We start from the raw sequence: 26,067 nt of genomic DNA, 5'->3' as shown, positions 1-26,067 counted from the left end.
TGAAAGAAACATACAGTATTTTATTTCTGAGAGGTTACTCTGTGACACCTTCCTTTCAGTTTGCATATAATAGCCTTGTTCTGCAATCACTATGGTTTTTTGTCTCTATTTCATTTTCTCATGGGAAAACGAAAGGCAGAGACAACAGAAAAATGTCTACCACAATACTATTTTCGACCTACTCTGCCAGCATCCCTTTTGGTATATCTTAAAAGTGGTTCATCTGTTCCATCAGTTCTGTATGAAATCACTTGGGAGTGAGAGAACAATAAAAAACAAACAGATGATAACTAGTTGTACAATTTTAAAAATGAGACTTCTTTTCTGTTCTGTAAACAAGATCAAGAAATTTCTCATTCTCACACTATGCAATTGACACAAATAGTATTTTCTAGTCTCATCAATGCAAACATTTAGCTTTGGTGCTGCTTCGTATTATAAAGTATCATTATTCTGAAGCACGTTTACTTACAGGTAAGGACTAGTAGAAACTACATTCTGTGATTAAATATAACCTATCTTGGGCTTTCATTTCAGCCAATAATTTCACATTATTCAATGTTTTGCAAGTGCAGCCATTAAGATGTAACAGTAATTTGGTTCTAGAATGAAAAATTTGCTTTCATGATTATTGCCCCTTTGAATGACCTTTAAAAATCACAGCTAAGGAGTCGTTAGAAACAAACTGAACTTAAATACTCTAAGTGGAATATTGCACTGGGTACAGTACTTCAAAACATTTAATGGTCTTTGTTAAAAAGATATTAATGCTTAGACAGGAAAACGATGAATTAGAAACACATCTTTGATACTAGTGGAAGGTCCTTAGATTATGTTTAAAATCTTTACACAACACCTTAAGTTTACATATTTCAGAATCCATTTTCCCAAGGCTATTTTACGCAAAATTTAAAGTCTGCCTTTTAATTTATTTTACAAAAAGAGTAATGTATAATAACAAAACAACAACAACAATAATAACAACATGTTTTATAAAAAAAGGTAAGCATTCAAACGCACCTGCCATCTGCTTCTTTAGCCTTTGCATATTGTAGGTGAATCTTTGGAGATGAAACATGAGAAAGAAGTTCACCAACCTTTGCCCTAGAAAGACAAGATAATCGTTATTTAATAAATATATCTGGTTTCAAATTTTCTCCAGTAAAACAGGCACGTTTATATCAACACTGAAAAGGAGGCTAAAAAAGAAGCAATCAAACATAGTGTATAAGCTTTGAAGGCACTTCAATATTTTCAAAAAGCTGCACTTTATAGATGTAAGAACTGGAAATTATAGACTGTTTCATGAACATACAGGCTTAAAGAAGAACAGTATCTTCTCTTTTTTAAGTTTGAGATGTACAAGCATAAGAAGTGCCAGACCAACAATTTTTACCTCTGGTATTCTCTAATTAATCTACAGAAGCAGCACAGTATTAAAACTGTAACCTGAAAGAACGTGCAAGAGTACAAAAGACCACCAGTACAGGTGCAGTTGTGATTACTCCCACAATAGAGTGCTTAAGGCCGTAGGTTGTACAGAGGACTCTAGGCAATTAGAACCAGATTCTCTGAGTGACAACATCCATAACAGTAGAGTGTGGAGGAACACAGAACTATGTCAGTCCTTCCATAAATCTAGCTTCAGGAGTTGCACACAGTGATATGATCTATAAGAGCCAGCAAACTAAGCAGTGGGCCTTTCAAGACAAAGGATATGAGAGACTGAAGAAAGGCTGACCTTAAATCTCACCTCTCTCCCTAAAAGACAGAGCACTCCCCAAACTGAACCTCCTTCTGCTAGAGTAAACAAAGCTCGTACCTCCCACTTTCCAAATCAAGGCTATCATTATATGCAAGCTACCCTACTTAACAAAGTGTTCTCTTGGTCCGTTCTGATGCCACTGACACTTCTATGATGGAACAAACTTTTCCTTAGTACGTGAACATAATATTCCAACCGAATTTTTAGAGCACTCATATGAAAGAGGAGGGGTCTTTCTGATCTCTGCTGCAATCAGTTCTTAATATTAGAAGTCCATAAAATGTAATCAGGCAAGAATTAAGCCCTTAAATCTCTCAGTAAATTGTACTTTTCCACTGGAAACCTGACAGTAATCAAATTCACTTAAAAAAAATTAAAAAGGTATTGAACATAATGCCAACGATTTTGACTACTCATGATACAGACTCCACTTGAACCAACAACTTAGAATAATTTCCAACTGTCTGAATATTCAGTCTCAGCTATGTATTTTATAACTGAAGGAATTTAATGAATGAAACAGTAACTACAGGAATAAAATTACTAAATTCAGTGTGTGCGTGCACACACACACACAAAAGACTCAAAACTGCAGGTAACTTTAAACATAACAAAAAAAAAAGAAAAAAGGAAGACTATCTCCCATTTACAGTAAGACTATATTTAAAAGAACATAAGCTTCTGAGAGAACACTGTTCTTGTTTAAGGTTGAGGGAGGGAACAATAAAATCAATGAAACATAATTAATGAGACATTTGTGCTCTTCAGAGAATCATTCCTTTCCAAAGAGCACCACAGCAAGTCCTCTGAAATACCACACTTCCCTGAAACCTGTACTTACCAGTTTTTACACCGGATGTATACAGATGCTGCCTTGTCATAATATTGTCCCTTTTCATACAGCTGAGCAGCTTCTGAAAATTGCTGCAATATTGGAAATAATTAAAATATAATTTCTAAATTAAGATTACAAATAAATAAATAGCTTAATGAATTCACATATTCAGCCTTAGCTTTATTAACTTTTTTGAGTACCTTCATACTCTCCAGAATAGCTCCACAGTCTCTTTTTAGTAACCTACTGGGATGTTTAATGGCCTGATTTACCCCTCGACGGATATCTCCCATTCGAATGGACATTTGAGCCACTCCAGCAAGGCAAGCTTCATCATGTTCCTGGTACTGGCAATCAAATAAAAAGCAGTAACTATACATTATACATCAGAAATATCAGGTCACAAAAGCCACAGTAACCAAGCACTGAAACAAATTAACAAAACATTACATGGTTAAATCAATTAGTTAAATCAATTTTTGTCTCAAAATCCTTGCCTAGCTGCAGCTGTCACTTATTTAGAAGAACTCAGCTTAGTTTTCTTCTTAAGCTTTGACTTTAATTTTTACATTTTACTTAAAGATCTGTCCAGACCAAGCATACAGGAGAAGAATCTGTTTTACAGACAGCTCAGTACTAATCTCCTCTTTCCTCCAAAACCAACAGTAGAGAAGGAGAGAAACTACAAGCAGGATATTTCCTTTTTTTTTTTTTTTTTAAAGGTGGTGAGGCCACTGATGTTTCATAAAGCCAAATGGCTTGAATTCAGGAAAGATTGCTATTTCCCCTATTATGTTCCCCTATTATAATTTAAGCTGCTTCATAATAGACATTTTGCAAATATTAGGGGAAATAATGCCAGAACAAGGGAGGTTCTACTGAATATGATGTTTATTTTCTAACGCAATCCTTGCTTGTCTTTATATAGGTAACAATTCAGTAAAGAAGAATAGAATGAATAATTAGGACTTTTGTTCTACAAATGAAAATTCTAGCAATATTTTCTCTGACATTTGCACATCTATTATGAAACTGCTCAAATTATAAAAACCTAAGTCTAGTTATGCCATGTTAATACGACAGTGCTGCTTTATACCTAGAGAAAGCATCATTCTGTACATTAAAAATAAGAGAAATACAAAGACTACTATCCCAAAAGCAAGTCATATAGATTTAGAGCTGAATAAAAAAATATCTGAATTCAAATGAGTCTGAAACATGACAACTTAATGTGTAGTATGATAGTACAAATGCTATCATTAGTAAAAAGGAATTACCTTATTGTTTCCAGTGATTCCCTTCTCATAATGTGCCAGAGCATTAATATAATCACCCCTAAAAGAAAATCGGCAGTTATATGGAAGAGTATTTTTAATAGGAAGAGATGGTTACCTTCCTACCACACAGATTATGCATGTATCTGGTCTTGCTTTAGACATAACGACTCCATACAAGGATGTGAAGTATGCGAAAGATAGACAGGTACACAGTATGTCATGGCACTTCCCATGCACTTCATCAAGCTATTAGTCAAAAAGGCAGTTGATCTCTCAATTCCTTTACACTGAGGCCAATAAACCTCCCTTGAAAGACAGGCAAAAAATCTATCTGCAAAATACACCTCAATAATCTCATCTCTAGTTCCACATTTTTCTGGAAGATAAGTTAAACTAACCTTCTAAAATTATTTAGAATTTTCGCAACATAAAAATGAAGGCAATTTTTTTTCCTTAAGTACAGTCAGAACTCAAGTTACAGATGGTTGCATTGCTTCAACTGCCTCCGTTCCTTCCTTTCTGTGACCAACAAGTGTCTTCTCCCAGTGCCAGGGGCACTGTCGGGGGAAGGAGTTGTCTAAAAACTCTATTAATAGATAAGAGTTTTTCCTCTTGGTTTAGACATTGAACAGACCAGGTTTCATCTGGGAAGAATTAGCTATAAAACAGATTTTAAAATCACGGCAAATGGTTAATACCTTCTCTCTTTCAGGAACTGGCAGCCTTGAAATATGACACTCCTCTACCTAAAATATGTAAGAAAATGAAGGCTACTAGGTATTTAAGGAAAGCCAGGCAAAAGGCAAGGCTTTTGTCCAGTTAAGAAGTGTTAAATAGTGTGAACTTTCTCTATTTTCCAAGCACTTGCCTGCAACAAAGTATTTATTTAGTAGATGATATTATTAGTGGACCTACCAGTTGCAAAGAACCCAGATATACTGAAATTAATCAAAAGTAACTATTATTTGCTAAGATATGTCTCTATCTCTCAATTCCTTACAGAACTACTCTTCCTCGTACTGTAGCTGCAAGACTTCACAGAATCCTCTCTCAGCAACACAGTCAGCTGAAGTATCTCAATTCTATATTCTTCTAGTGAGCATGAGTATTCGTTTAATTTTCTTATACTGCAACTTTACAGGACAACTTACGTGAATTCAAGCTGCATTGCATATTCCTTTGATATGAAAGGGATTTGGTCTGGGGCCAAACGCTTAGCCAGCTGAAGTGCACTGTCCCAGTGTTGCAAGTCTTTTCGCATCTATTAACAAAGAACAGTAACATTTTCTGATGCAAGTATCAAATTCTGAATTCTAATATGAACTTTATATTATTCTAAATACAAATATAGAGCTAGTATTCTAGAAAGATTCAGACAATTTGAGAGAGAGACATTCATCCTAAAAGAATGTCTGACAGTCACACAATGGCAAGAACAAAACCATAAAAGGGCAGAATTATCAGAAGGTAAAATATTCCAACATTAAGGTGGAGATGAAAACAGCAGAAAAAAATTTACACATCTTAAATGAATACCTCAAGTGCAGCAATAGGACAGGAGGATGCCAGATATAAATCTTGAGCCAGATTAAAATCACTAGTAAACATGGCAAGATGTCCTGCTAAAAGGTTGTGGTCTTCTATTCCCTGTAAAAAGATATAATAGGTGCAAAAGTAGTCCAAAAGAAAAAAAATATTGTTATAAGTAACAGAATCTAGTAAGCACAGTAAAACAAAATATCCTTACATTTTACAACCATGTGTATCGGATTCTACAAACTAGAAAAAGCCCTCACTTTCTTATTGTAGCTCAAAGCCACTACAGCTAACGCTGTCTAAAATCAGCAATTTGCAGAAGTATATCTTTAAGGTACTATTTCATGCACACTTTTAGATGTATAATTGCAATCTGTTTTGTTTTTTTTAAATAATAATAGTGGCCTTAAACGTTTTTTCAAAAATAACAGAGGAAAAAAGCCTCCAAATGCCTGAGACATGAATATATTCTGCTGCTCTCAAGCAAATGCAGAAAGGAATGTGGTGCATTCCAGTAGAGACGGCAACCACTTCAAGAGAAAACCAAGCAAGAGTTATGTGGTTTGGACACTTTCTCCTCTGTAACTATTAACTCTCTTGAAAATAATTCACCTTCTATTTAAAAAAAAACGAAGTCCCCACAAAATTAAGAATTCAGCAATCCTTAAAGAAGAATTAAATCACCATATTTCCTATTTAAAAGGGACTTTACATTTTACCTTTATTTGCTCTAGTGACATCACCATCCCAGCATTACCAAATGTCCGATAAACACGTATTGCAAAATCCACCTCCATATGATGTAAGCAAGCTTTGGCCAGCTCATTCCAACCAGACTGGTCATTCAAAAGTCTGCACACCTCCCATGCTTCAGAAAACCTAGAGAAGGTAAAACACATTTAAAACTCATATTACTCGTACCTAAAATTCCCTCTCAACACTTTTTTTTTCATAGTATTATGGTAGGGAAAACATAAAAAGCATTTACTTCTAAGCCATGGAGAGAGAGAGGTGTCAGGAAGAAAGGAGAAATACAAATGCATGACTTAGAGTTCTGTTTCTCCTGTTTCTACCACACTTTTTCAGGAAACCATCTGCTTTCCCTACTCTGGCATTCCTTCCATTATACTGATTTTGCATTGCTTCATTACAGTGGGAGGGGAGTATGCAAGAAGCACCTTCAGCCAGTTTTGGAAGAGCCACTGTCATATAACCCCGATTCAGTCTTGAAAAAAATTACTTTAGCTTTTACTTGACAGTGGAAAAACAAATAAAGCACCACTGGGTCACTTGTTTTGCTTTGTCTGCATAGACAGCTACATGGACTCATGGATCAATCTAACTTATCAATATTCAGCATGACATTTTTAAATCACCAGGATATGCTATATTGAGCTATAAGCACAGAGGAAAATAATTTACACAGTATAATTAAATGCAGATGTACCTTTTCAACATTAAAGTCTGAGTAAGCATTTGTGTCAGCTCATTAGGTCCAAAGTCTTTCAAATTGCGAAGGAAACTGTGAGTGCTTAGATAGATATTGTTTGTTTTCCCACTCTGAGTCTGACAAGTTAATTCTCCATTATACAACAACAAAGGTTTATGGGAAAAGGGGACTTCCGTGCCACCTGCCAAAATAATCTTTGATCCTAGATTCAAAGGTCAGGAAGAAAAGAAGACATCAGTCAAAAAATCCCTACATGGTAAAAAGTGTAGCAAGGAATCACAGCTGAAATGATGTAGATTTGCAGGGCATTAATTCAAGGTCTCTAATTCTGGCAGTCACCATCTACTCCACAGTACGTATTTTCAGTAAAGTAAATATACATAACTTAAATCTTCTAAACCAGTAAGGTCATTTTCCAAATGTTTGTAGGTAAATTTCTTAATGTTTCTCTGTCACAAATACAGAAATTGCTATGATTACAATTTTGGTTAACAGTGTAAGTGAATACAAGTTTTGTCACCCTGATCCTAAGATTTTCTCATGAACGTTTCAAAATACAATTGAAGCACAATGTGTGAATTTCAGACAAAAGATTACACTAGGAAGAAGCTTAGGGAGTTAAGACCAAAATGCCTTGTTGGAGCTTTACAGAGAAACCTAGAAAGCAACTAGTTTTCTATTCATCAGTTGCACTTCAAAACTTCTGTAGTACTATTTATTTTTGTATGCAGTTATGAAAATATTTAAGACAAAAGAAGACTCAGAACATGTTTTACTTTATTAACTAAAATAGTGAATAAGTTTTTAAAAGCATTTACAGTACCTTGAATGGCATCCTTATGAAAAACATAAGTGTACACTTTATCATCATCAAAAGCAACAAAAACACCTTTATCCATTGGCCAGTTTTCCCACAGGATTCCTTTAATAGTTGGTGAGAAGTTTGGAATCTCATATAATCTATCATTTACCTAACAAATAATACAAAAGTAAAATTACTAGCAAGTGACTAAAGAGACAAACTAAATATTCATCCCAGATATGATTAAAAATAAAAAAAGAATCTAAATAGTGCAGAAATATGAAAATTGTATTAAGAAAAAGTTTTCTTATAAGCAGTGACACTGAATAACATAGTAGTTTAATTCAGAAGGGAAGCAAATGGAGAAAATGCACATTATATGAATGTTATTTACTTTTCTTAGAAAAAACATATGGGGACAGGCAGTGAAACTGGCAGTGCTTGTTAACGGGCTAAAATATCTGTATTTGAATACACAAACACATATGTTGCTGAAAATCACTGATCAGGAATTTAGTATAATGAAATTGTCCTGATCATATTAATATGACAGATTTTATTTCCTTACATTACCGTTAAGTTATCTTCAAGCCTCCTTGGCAATTTCTTCTACCGGCATACATGTTGGAGTGACAAAAGCTTCTTCATTCTCTATTAAAACCACTATATAGTTGAAGAGCCTGCTTGTAAATATAATTGTATGGGTATCCTGCACTAACTTACTGGACAATAGACAAAGCCATCACTTTTGTCATCTATGAAAGCCAATCTGGTTCCATTGGGATCTGGAAAAATTTTTCTCACACTGACAGGATGCCGATATTCATTCACATATTGCCAGTCTTCAATGTAGAAATAATGAAGAACTCCAGTCTAATGAGAAATAACAGAAAAAGCTAATAATGACCTCAGTAAGTGGCAAGTAGATAATTAACTTGGTTGCAGTTTCTCCCATCTTAGAGTGCTGAGCATGAAAAGTGTTTAAAGAAAAATACTTCCAGGTGTTTTTTTGGCTTCCTTCTTCATTCACAGCCGGTTTTGGGCAGGTTAGGAAAAATTGAGGCTTTCTGGGGGGTGGGGAAAGGAGTTGGAGGTTTGAGGGGTTTTCTGCTGTTTTTGTTGTTTATCTCGCTCTGCTTTGTGGAGACAAGCTGTATTTATTGTGCGGTTCTCTAAACAGGGGAACTACCTGCCTCATTGCTGAGAGAAGCCTAACCTTCAAACGAAGCTGAAAAATTTGCCTCCAAGGAAGAACCACACATTCTTAAGAATACATGTACCTAATTCAGGGGAGAAAAGCAATCAAACTGATCTGTGATTAACGCTATATTTCAATCAGTGTCGCATAAAGAAGAACACAAAGTAAAAGGCAGCTTTTGAAGTCAATTGTAAAATTTGCACACATCAAATTCATCAGTTGCGAATTTACTACTTCAAATTTATCAGTACCAGTTTAGGTACTGAGGAGGTGGGAAAGCCCTCAACTGCTGCAAAACCACTCAAGTTATTAAACCAGTGATAACACCAGAGATAGTGATTCTGCCTTTCCTCTGGAAGATCAATACATCAGTCTGTGTCACAAAGAGCACAATACTACAATGCCAAATGTGCCCTGTATTCCCAGTGCCAGAAAATACTAAAGGGAAAGTACTCCTCATGCATAGGAAAATCTCCAGACAGAGCCATTATAAGCATGTTCACATCGTTCTTCAGTGCCCTCCTAATTCCTATCTTTGCTGAAACACCTAAAAAAAATTCTCTTTGGGCAAAGGCTTCAATAGCAAGTTAAGACTTCAATTTATGCTATCAACTTGTTTACCTCAGTCCCTTTTTGTCCACATCTATCACATCACCACCTAAATCAACAAATTTGCAAGGAAAGTGCTATGTTTTTTCTTATATCTGGAAGAAAGTTTGATTGCCAACCCTCTCACTAATGCCATAGAACTAAATTCTGCTATAAAATCAGTGTTTTGCAACAAACACTAGTAAAAGCAAAACTTAACCTTCCTGCCAATCCATCTCATATAAATGGAACAGTAAAGGAAGTTGGATGCAATTTTGACTGTATTTGCATAAAATTCTTGCATAGAAAATAATCCATTGTAAACTTCTCAGAAGCACAAATTTTTTGCCAAAAGTATGAGCAATAATCCAAATAATTCAGACAGAAATATATTCCACCTAAAAAGATCTTTAAAAACAGAAGTAATACTCACATCTGTACCATATATGAGGAAGTCACTAGTTAAAGCATGGCACAAAATTCGGTATTTATCATCATCTGCTGGGAAGAGTCGAGTTTCTCGTTCTTCCTGAGCATCCAATCCTTCACTTTCTATCTAAATATAAAGAATAGAATGAACTGAAAAACTCCACTGTTAACAATGAGGTGTCATAGTTTTGCCTGTATCAAACTGTAAGGAAATAAGATGAAAACAAACTTGCATGTGCATCCCCTAAAAACCCAGCATCTGCTTCTGCCACATTCCCACAGAGACTTTTAAAATAAAACTTGTTAAATAGTTCACAAGAAAACACTTTCTCTTCACGTGTTCTAGACTAGGTTGTATTTAGTCTAAAGTCTATAGGAACTCAGCTTTATATTTTAATTAGCCAGCAAAAAAAATCTAAAAAATTTTTATCGCCATTAACTGAAGATCACTCCATTTTCTCCCATTTTTAAAATTACATTAACTTGTTCAGCTTAGATCAACTCATTAGTTCAGCACTCCAAATTGCCAGAGCTCTTACCATATGCAACTGGACTTTACCCTCAAAGAGAGCAGCAGCATAATCGGAATTAAGGTGCATACTTGCTACTGTCCCCAGGTACTCCACATCTTTAAGCTTTTTTACATCTAAAGAATTCAAACAGAAAAGAAAAGGTAAAAATATTTTGATTTTGTGTAGGTCTTCACTTATCATCATCTAAATTTGCAGCTGAGTAACTAGATGTGAAAAACACAACTAAGCAGAAAGGGGACAAGTCACATGTAAAGAGACTTTCTTCTTAGCAGTCAGAGAACTGGTTAGAAAGTACAAGAGAAACTCTTTTCCTATGCAACTCTGACTAGTATTCATACAGTTTTGATTAATTTATTATTAGTCAAAAAAGATGATGCTTAGAGAGACACGAAAGCTTTAAATCCACTGTCTAAAATTTGGACATAGCATAACCAATTTTACCTCACTCCATGCAAACAACATGAACATCTACCAAGCTGAGAATTTAAACCCTCTGATCATATAGTCCCTAGGTACTTTGCCAAACTTATTATTTAAAGACACAGTCAAATAACGTCTCAAAAGCCTAAAAGTCCTTTATTGGTTAACAACACGATCTGAAAAGAACAAAAAAGAAACATTCTACATTTCATTACAATACCTTGCACCTGAAGTTTTATTTCTATTATTTACAAGGCCTTGTCATAACTGCTTCAGTTTGTGAAGATCATTATCCGGTCCTAACAGGACAATATGGCAATTCAAGTTGTTACTGTACAACGTGGAATGTCCAGGACTGCTAAACACAATGCCGAATTCATAAAATAAGATACAATGACGCAGTAGTTTTAAGAGAACTAAATTTATGCTTACTATTCTCTCCAAGTGCATAAAACCAAGCCCGATTGTTCATTCCTACAGCCAAATGATAAACACCAATAGCAACAAAACTGGGCTCTACTTCAACAGAGACCGTGACCGGTAGCTCCTGTAAGAAAACAAAACAAGATAAAACAATTTTCACCCACTATTAATACTTACTTTACTTATATCTAAATGAAGTTTAAAAGGAAGAGGTTATCATACTCTCTCCACATGATTGGCTATAGTAACTTCAAGAAGAGAAGTGAGGTATGCAATCCGTGTACTACAAGCATCTCCAAGGATTGGAAGCTTTGTCAAGAAAACATGGAGGGATCCTCTTCGTGTAGATACTGCCAACAACTGTCCATCATCTGTCCAAGCCAGCTGATCTACACCTAAAACATTCACAAGTTTTTGCAAAAGAAAAAAAATATATCCTTTCTTTAACCACTGAAACCAAGAAACAATTATTTTGCTTTGAAATGTGAAAATGGTAGGAATTCATACCTAGGAATATATGTACTAATGTACTCAAACATAACCAATTAATATAATTCCAAGATTAACTGGACTCACTCAAACCAAACCCATAATTTACTAATTTAGCATTTTCCTAAGAGTGAAGACTTGACAATAACTGAAGTATTGACAGACACTACAAGAGGAGACAATGGTGGTAACTCATTACCCAAGAACATAGTCTTGTAACAATGTTCTGGAAGCCACAGGCACAAATCCTGTATACCAGGATGAGAACAGATTAAGTATCATATATCAGTATAAGAGATGCTGAAAAGCACAAAAAAAACCACCAAAAAAACCATGGAAAGAAGCAGAAAACAGTTAAGTATATTATTTTAGTAATCTGAATATACTGTATTACAGATTCAAAAAACCAAACCACTAACTGATCAAATATTCTGAGAGCTGTACTTCTCTATACTTTGAACAGATAAAATAAAATATGTTCCCATTTTGCTACAGGTCACCTAATAAATACAAGTTTGGAAACAAGGAATTTATGATAAATTCTATATTTACACAGTTTTTCCAACAACAGTACTTTCACTCATGTAAACAGAGTCACCATCAAAATTCTGTTTTACTTAATCTTTAAAAATTTCTATCCTCATGGAGACTGTTAACATACCTTTGTTTTCATCATCCAAGTTTATTATGGCATACATTTCTCTCAGGTCTGACAGATCATGGATTTTAATGCTAAAACAAAAATAAACAGTCATTCTCACTAATATAAATCTCAGTCATCATAAACTGGAAGAAACCCAACCCAATCAAGACAGCCTAATGGAGCAAAAAATAGAGCACAAATGCAAAATGCCTTCCGTTTCCTAAAGAGCAACACACACTCATTGTTATCCATCACTCTAAATAGTATATCACTATCACTGTACAAGAAGATTTGCTCAGAGAACTAAAATTTGAGGAAAAGGCACAAATGCAATTCGAAAGAACTCAGGGGTGGGAAACACACTATTAGTCCCTTTTGACCTGTTACAATACAGGTTAAGTTAAAAAAACATTCCTGATGGACAAACACTGCTTGAAACACAGATGCAGAAAACTAGCTTTCAGTCCTGCTTCACACAAAAAGGGACAGAGTGAGAGTTTACTTATGCTGTCACGTTACTCAATATATGCTAAAGAACCCCTTAAAGAAATAATACTTATTGCATAATAGCTGAAGTGCTTGAAGTTGCATCACGTTTTGCTCATAGTTATACCACTCTTGATTTGCAAGTGTCATAATCAGCAGTCTGTTAAGGTCATACACAGAACTGAGGACAGACAGAACGGTATGACTCCTACCATCACTCAGCTCCTTTTTTGCTGAAGAATTCAGGTATCACAGAATCAGGGACTAGCAGACGAGGAGCTAAAGGACATACTCTATCACATGCACAACATATTTTGGAAAAACTCCAGTCTCTTTAACTATTTTTTCCTTAATTGCTTACACATTTATACTTTTGTCTAGATTGCAGGGAGGAGGAGAACAGCATACTCAGTACAGCTTTAAATGAATTGTTCTCCTATTGCTAAGCAGATGTTTATGTCCAATCAATAAATCATAGTAAAGAAATTTGGACATTTTTGTAGCCAAGTAACACAGTAGAAAAAGAAAGAATCAAAAGGAATAACCTATACGAAAATTTAATTTTTTTTTTTGTTTACAATTAATTACAATAGAGTTAATTACAATTGCAGAGATTTTGGTCAAAATTAGCTTCTCCTAACTTTAGGCAGAGAGGCAGTTCCACAGAGCAATTAATCTCACCTTCTCTGCATTGACTTCTTCAGGAGCCTTGAAGCCTTAGGGAGCCTAGCTTTAATGCCTAACAGCTACAGTTGTGTGAGATGAATTCCATTCTTTATGTATAAACTACCACTTACCAATTGTCTCCACATGATGCAGCTTTGTTTAATGACTGTGATATAGCAATGCTGCTTAGATTATCCTTATGATTATGAGCTTGAAAGATTTCTTGACCTATCTCACGAATGTGTGTAGAAATGACTACAAAACACCCTCGTGAGAAACCAATCATAATGTAGCCATCACCATACCTGTTACAAAAAAAACAACAATTAAGAAAAGAGACCTATTTATGCAATATGCAAAATGCATTTTCTTTCAGACTACTGGAGTAACTGTCAATGCCTCCATTTAATAGGAAAAATAATTGAATTATGGGAATTTATATATATAATGTAGAACAATATAGTATAAAATAGATTAAGGGAAAAACAACCAAAGATTCTTAAAGGACAAAACCATTTTTGTGCCCAGAGTTCACTCATAAGTCATCTTTATTCTCTCTTCTACATTCTATAATGCCACTTCACTTTCAGCAAGCTGCATACATGGCAGTGATGCCAGGAGAAAGATCTCTGGTATCTTCATTGGAATAAGCATGCCAGAAGATGGAAACTTCCATTTCAAGATTCTGGCTGACTTGGTCCCATCAAAGCTATGCTAAAAATAATAATGCCAGTCACTGTGCCCTCAAGGCATACTACTGCAAACACAGTGGAAGTACCAAAGCTACAATCTGTATTTGTGAATAGATAGTGTGTTTACTTTTCATAGTGTCAAGTAGAAATAACAAGGTTAAGGCAGAAATAGTTACAGCGTGTAAGGACGAATGCAAACAATATCTCATCAGCTTAGTTGCAAAAAAATCATTGCAAGGGAAACAGCCCAGGTATGCCTTGTTAGACATGTGGCCATAAATTAGGAAGCATATAGCTACCAGTTTTCTTACACAGTTGTAGTGTAAAGGGAAGAATGTCAATTCCATGTTGACTGAACACGCATTAAAAGACATGGTGTCATGATTCAAAGATACAGAAACAGCACAGCTACTTTTTGGGTACAGAGTTGAAACTTCTAGCTCGGGATTTCTTCAAAGGAACATCACCACTTGGATTACATAGCAGGAAGGCTACAAGAACTTTGCATAACTTTGTAAACCAACAAACTAGCTGAAGGATACAACTCCACCCCTAGCTCTTTCATCAGTTACTCATCCAAACAGAAAACAACCTATAAAACCCTCAGTTTAATCTACTGTCAGGACAGCAACAGTATTAGTGTTCTAAAGCTGAGCATACCAACAGCGATTATATTTGAAAATACTGCTTTTATAACCATTGAATTGTCAAGTAAAACAATTACAAAATGTAGACCTTGTGTTTGGAAAAGAATTATTAAAAAGGCTACAACACATCCAAGAAAAATGCAGTGTAAGCAAGGGATATATGATTTCATTTCCAGCATTTATCAGAACTACTGGGAAAATCTTCAGCTTGTTAATACTAGAATGCTTCATTAAGAAAGTTCTGCTCACCATCTGTAGGTTACAATACTGCCATAAGGCTGCTGAAATTTCAGATCAATCGGGTTATCAGGATCATTCAAATTAAAAAGAAAGAGAGTCTTCTTGCCGACCACTACACTTACCTGCCAATGAATGAAAAGAAAAATTAACTTGATAAGAATGGCATCACTTTAAAGTAAGGCCCTACATCTTCACTAAAAGATGAGATTTAGGACTTTCAATAATCCCTAAGAATCCCATGGATCTGAATTCTGAATATTCATCAACAGCGGAAGACATTTTCAGGATATTCCCCTTGTGACCCAGTGGTTCACAGATCTAAATGCAAGCCCTGCAGAACACACATCTCAAATTCAAGACTTTTCCCTAAAGAAGCATTAAGTCAGCTCCATTTCCTCAGAGGAAAAGGCAGCAGGTCACATGGAGTTATCCTGTTGGACTACTCTCACTTGAACTATGATGTGTTTTTTGATCCACAGAATTTTTATCTGGGAGGTGGAAGGGAAGACTAACACAACACTGCTATCTCAAGTAACTTGCTGAGATTTTAAAGATAGAAAGACAATTCCAAAAGAAACAGCCTGTTCAGTGTGTATTAAACATGCAATGTTTACAGTTTGGTAACGTCTAGGTGAGTGCATTTTATCTGATGAATCCCATAGAGATGTTGGACTTCATAGTGGAAAACAGGTTGAACTTTGGGGGTTTTTTGAAGATTATTTTTGTTACTAGAGTGTATGTTATTGTCAAGCAAGAGTAAAACACTCATTTTAGAAAAAGCAAGGAGGAGCAGCTTGTTTCACCTTATTCTTTGACAAAGATACTTTGAAGGGCTACTTACAAGTTTAATTTACATTACCTTCTGTTCCAGCTCTCCTTGTCTAAAAAGGAGACAATGGTTTAATCCTAAAATAAGAGCTGGAAGAATGAAATACAAAGCTGGTATTTTCAAACTGAGGAAAAAAAAGGCATATGTTGACCTAAAAATCCATTAATCCAGAATTACAAATTAAAATTCTGACCTATAATTCCTAAAGTTACCCCAAATATAAAAAGTATGTTTTCTGTCTTTTAAAACAGTTTGCTTATAATTCCATTGCAGCTTAATGATTAAATACTTAAGAAATACTATTTCTTAAACTTTTCTAAGAAATTACAGGAATTATTTTATGTTGCAGGGCAAGATGTTAACTCTAGTACTACTTATTTTGATCCAACTTGCAGGTTATTTTTTTTTTTCTGATGTCATAACTAACAGCCTGGAAGTGACTGTTATCAAGCCAAGCCCCCCGCCCCCAACAACAGACACCTAGACATTAAATGCTATGTGGCTTAGAGCTGCTGACAGACCATCCAAGCACAAACACCAAGAACTACAGAATTACAGAATGCTCCCTAACATTTTACAGCAAACTTGAGAGCTGTAATAAAAAACCTGCAAAGCCTAGGCTATCGCGTGCCCCACGAAACAGCAGAAGAAATCAAGGCTGATGTCCTCAGGCAAAAAACTCCTACAGGTCCTTGTCAATGTAAACATGGGGAAAAATTCCTTCTTGACACCCATACTCCACAGATTAAATCTGACTGTGAGAATTTAACTATGTTGTATAAGTGTATAGGTCTGGCCAAATTCTAACACAGTACCACTTTTCTATCCATGGATTTTCTATGTCTTGTCTTGGTACTTCATTGCTGATCATTTAATAATATGCTCTGCTAATAGTTATCATTACCCCATTTTTCTGTACTTCACCATTGACCGATCTGATGGACTTTGATTCATTCAAGAAAGACAGTGAAGACAATGAAACTGTAGCCATTTAGACAGAGACAGGATAATGTTCACACCAAAAGACTGACACCGGGGCTTTTAGTCTCTTTGATGCTGAGATTTGCATAAGATGAAAACCTAGAGAGCAGTGATCTGTTCTCAAAACTGGCAGCTGAAAATCTGCCCTCTGAGAGGCAGCATCTCTGCAATTTTGACAATTCTGCTTCATTTCCATCTGCCACGTTGCGTATACTGTTGTATATTTGTATTGTATGTATTTCTTTAAGTCCCTGCACACATCTCCATCTATTATGTTAACTACCACTGCAAACTGCTCTGTTATCTGTCATATGGCTAACCACTGCACTTTTCATGAACACATCCTTAATGAACAATGGGGTATGGCTTTACTTTAAAGGAAAGTTTTGGAAAAGAAAAAAGAAAAATCTTCAACACCAAATTTTAAGTCAAGGAGGAACAAATTGCTTCCTGGCCCATACCGGTTACCAGCGGAAACCCTGAAACATCAGATTAACACTTTTTGCAGTATTTTGTATTGACTTCTTACTGTGCTTTCCCTGGTTGATATTCTTTCATCAGTCTTCATAACTGAGAACTGCATATCACTGGGATCTGAGCTCACTGAGGTCTGCAAGAAAGAAGTTCAGATTGAGAAATCAACAGTTAATGTAGCAAATACTGATAAATAATTGCATTATTCTTGCCCTGTACATTTTACTAGTAAGGATAGATAGATACAGTTGCTATTGCATTTAGTACCAAAACTAAGAAAAAAGTTGGAGAAAACATGACCTCAGTTTGGATCATAATGACATGTTATCACGGAATATACTGAAAAAATATCTAGGAAACAGTTAGAAATACAAATCCAAATAGAGAAGGAAAGATCCAGATGAGGAAGACGACTTGCAAGATGATATTATACAGACAGTATTAACTGAAGCAGTACAAACAAGGTCACTCCAATGCAAATTCAAAGAAGGAAGACCAAGAATAAGGCATACAGGTTAAATATTTACAATGCATTTTAATACAGACATACCTGATCTGGTTTAGGAAGTGATAGCAATCTAGTTGCTTTTGTAGTCAATATGAGGTTACAAAACCTCATAAGCAAGCCTTGCTTAGGTCTCTGCTGTCTCAGCTACGCTGCTCCTACTACCTAAGCCAGCTAGTTTAAAACACAGACATACCCTAAAAAATTTATTAGGGTATTCTTCTCCAGTTGTGATCTTCAGACATAAAGATGGAAGCATATGAAATGAACTATGGAAGATTTGTTCTTTGAAAATCTTGAGTGAAACACTGTTCACTAAAGTTAAAAAAAGTGAATTATATTCATTTGCACATTATGCAGCAATGGTCATTGCTCGGAAGGACTGTGATCTATGTAAGCAAACAGAATGCTTGATTAGAGAATCTGAGTATACTTGGAGGAAGCACTGGATTCAGCCTCTCAACAGTGCAATGGAGGTCCAGCCTAGGAGTAATCCTTGCATATCAGAGGCAAGATCTTTGTTTAACCAATCTAAAGCAAAACCAACACTAAAAGTACTTCCTAAAGACCTTAAAAACAGTCATGTGAGAGCTGTCCAGTGCTGCTAATGGGGAAGTCAACCTAAGACTGCACTTATAGGATGCTCTTGTAACAGATACAAATCAGGATCAAGAATAAGAGAAGCATGTTTAGGCAGGACCACAGCAGAATTGCAGAGACTCTAATATCATAAATCACGTTGCATAACACAGAGGCTCAGATGTTTAGATATGCCCTCATCCTACATGAGGTTTCCCAAAGGCTCCTTGTCCATGAAAGCAGTGGGATTGAAAAGGCATAAGCTCCCATAGGGCCCAGCTTTCTTGGGAATCAGGACTGTTAATGTATGCCTTAAAATTAAACAGGGGTTATAAATACTACCTGTCTTATAGTATCCCCTTCCTGATTGCTTATAGTAATCATTTTGTCTTCACCGCCTAGAGCCAGAAGGTTTTCAGTACTCCAACAACCACAAGTAATCCGCTTAGTGTGCTTACCTGAAAAAGAAACAAACCTATACAACACAAATGAACACAACCACAAAAAAATATCTGGGATAGAAATACGCTCTATTAAGCCACTCAAACAGAGATTGTCAGAATGTGAAACAACCTGTCAGAGCAATTACAAATTCAAGAGTAATTTTTTTTTAAAATCTTCTACTCTCAGATGGAAGCCTTTTGATCTCATAGGAACTTGCACAGCCCCTGTTCTTCCATTTCTTTGCATCAAATTTCTGGGGACTGTGCTATATCCTTAACCTTTCTGCCCAAAGGTACTCTAAGCAGATAAGAAAAAGTAACTTAGCAACAAGAACAACCACACAAATCCTTTGCAAGAAAGATAACGCAAGTTTCCCATGAGACAGCATCAGGCATATGTATATGTATTTTTAACTTACTATACTATAAAAATACTCTGGTAAGCACAACAAAATAGAAGGTGCAAGTTGAGTATGAGCACTTTTTTTACTTGCATGTTCATATACAGAACTAAAAAGGAATCTAAGTATATTAGCAAAATTCTACTTTCACATGTGCAAGCTTAGTTTCAAACCAATGCATACCAAGAACAGGAATCTTGCGAGAAGTCTGACGGTTATATATAAGTAAGTTTCCCTTTGTTGTTCCAACAGCAAGTAAAGTTCCAACTCGAGACCATAATAAGAAAGACATTGCATCCCTAAAATAAAGAAAAATTTTACTTTGTAGAGATTCCTTTCATGCGCTTACATATAAAAACGTCTTGCATATTTGTTTTGAAGTTCTGTGAAATCACAGAGACCAAGCAGAATTTTTAAATTAAAAATATATTCTCTACAACAAGTATCAGAATTATCTAAGTGTGCACAAAATAGTGAAAGTAATAAAAAGTTGTTTGACGTAAAGTAGTAAGACTTGTACAAATGGAAATGTGTCTGCAAACATCAACAGTCTTTGATGGAATCATGGGTAATTTGGCCAAATACGCAGCTTTAAAAAACACTCAAAGATACCATGAAGGTACGTGAAATTTTCCAGTCAATTGGTTTTTTGTACTTCAATAATCCTATGAATTTAGCCAAGTGAATAGGTCTAGTTCTAGTCAATGTAATAAGAAAGTTAGAAAGAGCCATTTTAACTTGAAGTTTCAGATATAGCAAGGCCTATTTTGGTGTACATTTAAGGGTACACAGATAAATACTATACACTACATTTAAAAAAAAAAAGCCTCTTAAGCAAAACAATTTTAATCAGAATTTTCCAATTACTGCAGTTATTTCCATCAATGCCTCTCCCATCTTTTTAAATTTTACTGTAAGCATGCAATAGCAATTTGAAACAAATTTCAGATTTAATTGACACATGAAACAACCTCCAATATATATTGTTTGCATGTGAGACGTTTTGTTTGTGCTTTTCTAATTTCAAAAAGAGGAGGATAGCAGAAAAGCCTGATTATCACACTGTTTATGTGCCTTAGTGCTTATTCTGCTTAAGCAATAACACTGTGACAAAAGAAGGATTAGGCACTTAAATTGATATATACTGTTCTAGCGAGACTGCCTCCAGTAAGCAATTTACCTCAGATATTAGAGAAAGATCATGAAGGAACTGCAATAACTGCATACTCCATTCTGATAAGTACCTTCTATGCTCTTTTTTGCTTGTATACTGGCAAGTTACTCTTCCCCACAAAATATTTGTTCACACATGAAAAGGAGGTACGGTATGGTCTAGTCCTTCACACAATATAACATGTATATACATCTTCATAAATATAATGTGTATATACGTCTTCATAAATTGCTTTGATTATATAAATAGCTATAGTTTAACACTGACCTATCAAAAAAACCCAAACCCCTATTTGGGAAAACTTAACAACAACAAAAAAAAATTAATGCCAAAGTTGATGTATTCTACCAGAAAAGAAGATTATAAAGAATAATCATTATAACATCTGTGCTAAAAAGGGATATTGTTGATAATATGTAATAACTAATAAATAATGACAAAAATGTAATGACTAAGAAATAACTGAGTAATCCACAAGATGCCTATATAATGCTACATATAATTAATTAGACAGTAGGAAGAAGTAATCACTTTAAATTTCTCATTTGTATGTACAATCATTTGCTTGTTTTGAAAATGTTTTCTAACACGTGACTTAACATTCTACTGACAAATAGTCTTCAAAACATAACTTCATTAAATCATGTATAGGTTAAGGCACTGTATTTTGTGCAAAGTGGCAATTCTTACACTTTCTCAGGAGTGGAATAACTTGTATAGAAGTTATTTATTGTTTCAGTACAGTTTAAGTTCAGTTTGAATGTACACATATAGGATACCAGGCTGTAACATATGGAAATATCCCATAATCAAATATCGAATATTCCAAATGATTTTCACAAAGCACAAGTGTACATGTTAATGGAAATATGGAATATTTCCGTATTCCAGACATGGAGTTTTCAACCTAAATCTGGAAAAAAACCACCCTCATAGAAACCAGCATAACCCCCACCCTCCAATTTTTGCAGCTGAACTGGATTTTTTTGATTTAATGGATAAAACACTCGAATTTCAGTATCTCTGACTACCTAAAAAAACCCCAAACCCAAACACTAAAAACATACACAAAGGAGATTAAGAAATGAAGGGTTAAATCAGAAGGAGTGTTTGTCTCAACTCAAGTAAATAAAATAGCAGCAGTATCCAAAATTAGCTGTTTCTCTGCTCAGGTGAGTGCCCTAACAAACATGGGACAGATTAGTTTCCACTCTCGTTCCTACAGACAGAATATTTATGTAGAGTGCAACAGTTTAGTGGAATAGATTCAAAGAAGCTAAAAGTTTAATTGTTAAACCAAGCTTATTTGTTAACCCAATGCCTGATTGTTACGTAGGCCTCAGGAGAGTTTTAAGTCTGTGGCCAAATTCAGAAAGGTAGGGATTTAAACCTTAGAGTAGGATCGCCTTAGATATCTCTTCCCATCCTAAACCAGTCTGCTTTGTGAATAGCATTTTAGTCCCCTTATAAATCTAAGGGGAAAAAATCCTAGCACCACTAAAATCACCTCCCTTACTTTTAAGCTCCCTTTTACTTGTGTGAAATACTTTGGAGAAAGTGTACACAGTGCAGATACACAAAAAATTCACCCATCCTTGTTGCTACCACAAAGTGGAGACATTAACAACAAGCTCTCTGGGGACTTTGGCACTGTTGACAATTAAAAAAGAAACAAAATCCATACCAACCCCCAAACCCCCACCCACAACAAACACTTCAAAACCAGCAAATCATACCAAAAAGAATTTAGCAACAAACTGTAGCATATTAGTTTAACAGTACATGTGCTATGAGGACTCCAATAAAAAGATGATCTTTGCAATATAATCTCCACATCAACAAGCCACAGTGGTCCAAGTCTTCAAATACACACTTTAAAAAAAAGCTTGCTTACCTCATGCCACTGTCTACTTGGCTTGTTCTGTTTGTGTTCGCATCCCACAGAAATATGGCACTAGATTTGTCTGTGATTATTGCTAAAGTATCTCCATCCTTATCCCAGTCCATGGCAACGCAGTTACTGAAGAAAAAAACCCAGACTTTCACTAATGTTAAAATGTTTGTAAGCGTACAGAAACAGCCAGAATTATTCAGTTGAAGGCCCTGTCCTTCCTTTTCCCTCCCAAGCAAAACCATGACAGATTGCAGATTTATCTGTAAAGTGTACTTTTATAGCAACCACACCCGTACTCAAATCTCATCAAAATGACAGAGGCTGAAAGGAAGGTCATAAAAAAGAGACTGCTACCTACATTCTAGTACTTGAAATACTAGATTCACTTTGATTTTCAAGGGACAGTGACTTTTCTTTCTAGATAAATAAGTTGATAGTTTCAGGTTAAAAAGGTACCTCTATGAAAAATTTCACTCTCATTACCACTCAAATGAAAACTCCTAATGCAAGCAATTTCAAAAGCATCCTACTGAAACGCACATTGCTGTGAACTAGTTCAGTAAGCCTTCAGTTCCAGTTTCTCCCATCTTTCTTTTTAAAACCTTAGCAGTTTGTTCTAGACACTAAGTATGGCCTGTTCCCAAAACACACCGACGAATACTTAACAGCCAGTCAGAACATCAAGAGCAGGAATAACAAGGACAAAAAGAAAAAAATAGGGAAAAACGCAGATTGGTAAGTAGTAAACAAAACAAATTCTATCAACTTAATGGTAAGAAGATGCTTATAACATCAACTATTATAGCAGAGAATATTAGACATTCCGAACTCCATTCTTATGTATGGAGAGGTCTAGCGGTTAACAACTGCAGTTGGTTAACAGTTAAACAACAAATAAAGAAGCAAAGTTTGGCCTGAGGGGAGAACCTCCATATAAGCACGCTTGTTTCTGTTTAAACTGTGTATCACAAGAATTGAATTTTATTCTAATAGTAATAATCAGAGAGAATTTATTCTTTAATCACAGCAAAAGGTTGGAAATAAGAACTCGAAAGAACTACCTAACCTAGGTAGAAGATTTGCTGGCGGGCCTCAAAAAGTCAGTACTATTCAAACTACCATAAGTGGATGTTAACTATTTCGACAAGCGTTTAGGATATGTGATTATTATACAAGTTTTTTCTCCTCTTTGCCTTGCTATGAGAACACAATATTATTTTAAAACCGGTTTAGATGTTGTGTGTTTCCCTGAAGGAAAGGGTCACATCTGTCCATCAATAAGGTTGTGCTATCAGTGTCCATCGGTAAGGTAGACTCCACTTCACACCACCCTCACCAACCCACATGACAGTAGAGGATCCCCAGTCCAACACAAGCTCTTCTCAGAGTTCACCACTGATTCCACACAGCTTTCCTCACTTTTGGCAGTTTGCTGGAGAGAATGAGCATTTATCATACATTGTGCAAAATACAGCGCAGAATGAGCCGGACCATGGATACTACCAAGCAAAAGACACTGACATAGCCAGCCCACATTATGAATGGCACCTAACCAGAACAGGATTTTGAAACAAGACAGCAAGATGCGATGGTCAGTAAGATACAAGCGAGTCTGGTAAAGACAATGAGAATTGCATCTCCTGGTTTGGTGCAAGGTGGCAACTACGATGAACTGCAAAAAACGGATTCCTAGAGAGTTCTTGTTGAGCTAAGTGATTCTAGCTCATATCTACCAACGATACAGGGATATGTGACATTCTAGAAATGAAAGTTAGACTTCTAGATTAGAGGCTTCAGATCCTGGGCTGCATCAAAAGAAGCGTGGCCAGCAGGTCAAGGGAGGGGATTCTGCCCCTCTACTCTGCTCTGGTGAGACCCCACCTGGAGTACTGCGTCCAGCTCTGGAGCCCTCAGCAGAAGAAAGACACGGACCTGTTGGAGCGGGTCCAGAGGAGGGTCACAAAAATGACCAGAGGGATGGAACACCTCTCCTGTGAAGAAAGGCTGAGAGAGTTGGGGTTGTTCAGCCTAAAGAGAAGGCTTTGGGAGACCTTATTGCAGCCTATCAGTACTTCAAGGGGGCTTCTAAAAAAGATGGCGGCAAACTTTTGAGCAGGGCCTGTTGCGACAGGACAAGGGGGAATGGCTTTAAACTAAAGGGGGGTAGATTTAGACTAGATAGAAGGAAGAGAGTTTTTACGCTGAGGGTGGTGAAGCACTGGCACAGGTTGCCCAGAGAGGTGGTGGATGCCCCATCCCTGGAAACATTCAAGGTGGGGTTGGATGGGGCTCTGAGCAACCTGATCTCGTTGAAGATGTCCCTGCCCACAGCAGGGGGGTTGGACTAGATGACCTTTAGAGGTCCCTTCCAACCCAAACTATTCTATGATTCCATGATTTAAAGCCTTAGTGGAGTTTTGCTTTGACTAAGGGCTCCACCTTAATCAAAGTGAATCAGGTTGTTAGAAATAAAATAAAAAATCAGGAATTTGCATGAATACTTAAGCTAAGAGCAGGTAAAATACTAGAAAGAAGTGAGGAGCACACAAATTAAACTATTGCTACATCAGGTAGTAATGGTGCCCAATAAAAGTAGACTTATAGAGCAAAATGGTAAGACGACCTGATGTCACAGCGCTTGCACCTAGGGAGGTTTCCTCTGGGCCATATCTAGCCTGTTCCTATGGACTGATTGCCTCTTAGCAGTTAGACTGCATCTTCCAAAGTACACCACTTTTTAAATTTCATCTGAAAGGAATCCAGTTCGTACACTCCAACACCACTCTCTGATGTGAACCAAAGTGTGATAAGCAGGAAAAACAGTGAGATTCACTTCAGAAGTACACTCTCGATCTAAAGTAAAAATGCCAACGTATACTTTATGCCAGTGACATAAGCAAAAGCACTAAACCAAAAGGATATCTTTCCTCAGTAAGGCTACAATAACAAATTACTAGAAAACTGACAGTAGCAAGAATACAGTCACAATCAGCATGATGCGGGTATATTGTATACAACCTCATTATGTTCTTTCTTAATATGATAGATATTTTTCTAATGTTTTAATGAAGTAGATTGAGTTTATTACTAATAAGGAGTGCTTTGGGTAGGAGAATATATTTTTCTGACTATCCTTGACAGCTTACTATGAGTTCAGCTTTTACTGTCTCAGATTCCATACACGCTCATCAGTTTGTCTTCTTTTCCAGGTATGTTCACCAGAGACAGTACATCTTCCTACAAAGTTCTCACATTGTATAAGCACCTCACCAGAAGAGAAGCATTTTTAAAGAAAAACAACAAAGAAAATAATTCAAACCCATCTTAGTACCTACCCTGGTAAGCCGATTTCATTTCTCTTCTGACCATGACGATCAAAAATTTTCACAGCACGATCACCTCTAAAAAAGATTAACGTACAGAATAATTCCCTTTCTTCACCAGTGCTTTCTATGAACAAACGCAATAAATATTTGTAATCTTACCCTGTTACAGCAAGGAAATTTCCCAAAGTTTTCTGCCAAGCAAACTGCACGGGGGAACCAGACCAAGCTTTTTCTAATAGACTGAATACTTGCTGGGAGACAAAAAAAAAGTGGGAAATCACGTATCTCAAAATCATAAGCATATAACAATAAACAACTTCCTAACATGTTAGCAACTGTGAG

The 26,067-nt window shown here is 36.0% G+C and overlaps 1 protein-coding gene across 1 annotated transcript in view; it reads right to left on the bottom strand.

The window, feature by feature from the left end:
• WDR19 (WD repeat domain 19) overlaps positions 1–26,067 on the bottom strand; it is a 50,980-nt gene that overhangs the window by 22,558 nt on the left and 2,355 nt on the right. Inside the window, exons 2-24 of the mRNA XM_076336106.1 lie at positions 25,885–25,976; positions 25,735–25,800; positions 22,400–22,525; positions 19,515–19,630; positions 18,830–18,945; positions 17,459–17,539; positions 15,129–15,241; positions 13,672–13,845; positions 12,407–12,477; positions 11,479–11,651; positions 11,266–11,380; positions 10,420–10,526; positions 9,885–10,007; positions 8,389–8,538; positions 7,687–7,834; positions 6,861–7,065; positions 6,133–6,292; positions 5,414–5,524; positions 5,029–5,138; positions 3,878–3,935; positions 2,801–2,947; positions 2,607–2,689; positions 1,021–1,104 (exon numbers count right to left, since the gene is read on the bottom strand). Of these exons, the coding sequence (XP_076192221.1) occupies positions 1,021–1,104; positions 2,607–2,689; positions 2,801–2,947; positions 3,878–3,935; positions 5,029–5,138; positions 5,414–5,524; positions 6,133–6,292; positions 6,861–7,065; positions 7,687–7,834; positions 8,389–8,538; positions 9,885–10,007; positions 10,420–10,526; positions 11,266–11,380; positions 11,479–11,651; positions 12,407–12,477; positions 13,672–13,845; positions 15,129–15,241; positions 17,459–17,539; positions 18,830–18,945; positions 19,515–19,630; positions 22,400–22,525; positions 25,735–25,800; positions 25,885–25,976 (2,729 nt within the window). The remainder of the gene's footprint in view (positions 1–1,020; positions 1,105–2,606; positions 2,690–2,800; positions 2,948–3,877; positions 3,936–5,028; positions 5,139–5,413; positions 5,525–6,132; positions 6,293–6,860; positions 7,066–7,686; positions 7,835–8,388; positions 8,539–9,884; positions 10,008–10,419; positions 10,527–11,265; positions 11,381–11,478; positions 11,652–12,406; positions 12,478–13,671; positions 13,846–15,128; positions 15,242–17,458; positions 17,540–18,829; positions 18,946–19,514; positions 19,631–22,399; positions 22,526–25,734; positions 25,801–25,884; positions 25,977–26,067) is intronic.

The sequence above is a fragment of the Aptenodytes patagonicus genome, chromosome 4 (genome assembly GCF_965638725.1).
Source record: "Aptenodytes patagonicus chromosome 4, bAptPat1.pri.cur, whole genome shotgun sequence".
Classification (NCBI taxonomy): Eukaryota; Metazoa; Chordata; class Aves; order Sphenisciformes; family Spheniscidae; genus Aptenodytes; species Aptenodytes patagonicus.
This window is presented reverse-complemented; position numbering and strand designations above follow the sequence as displayed.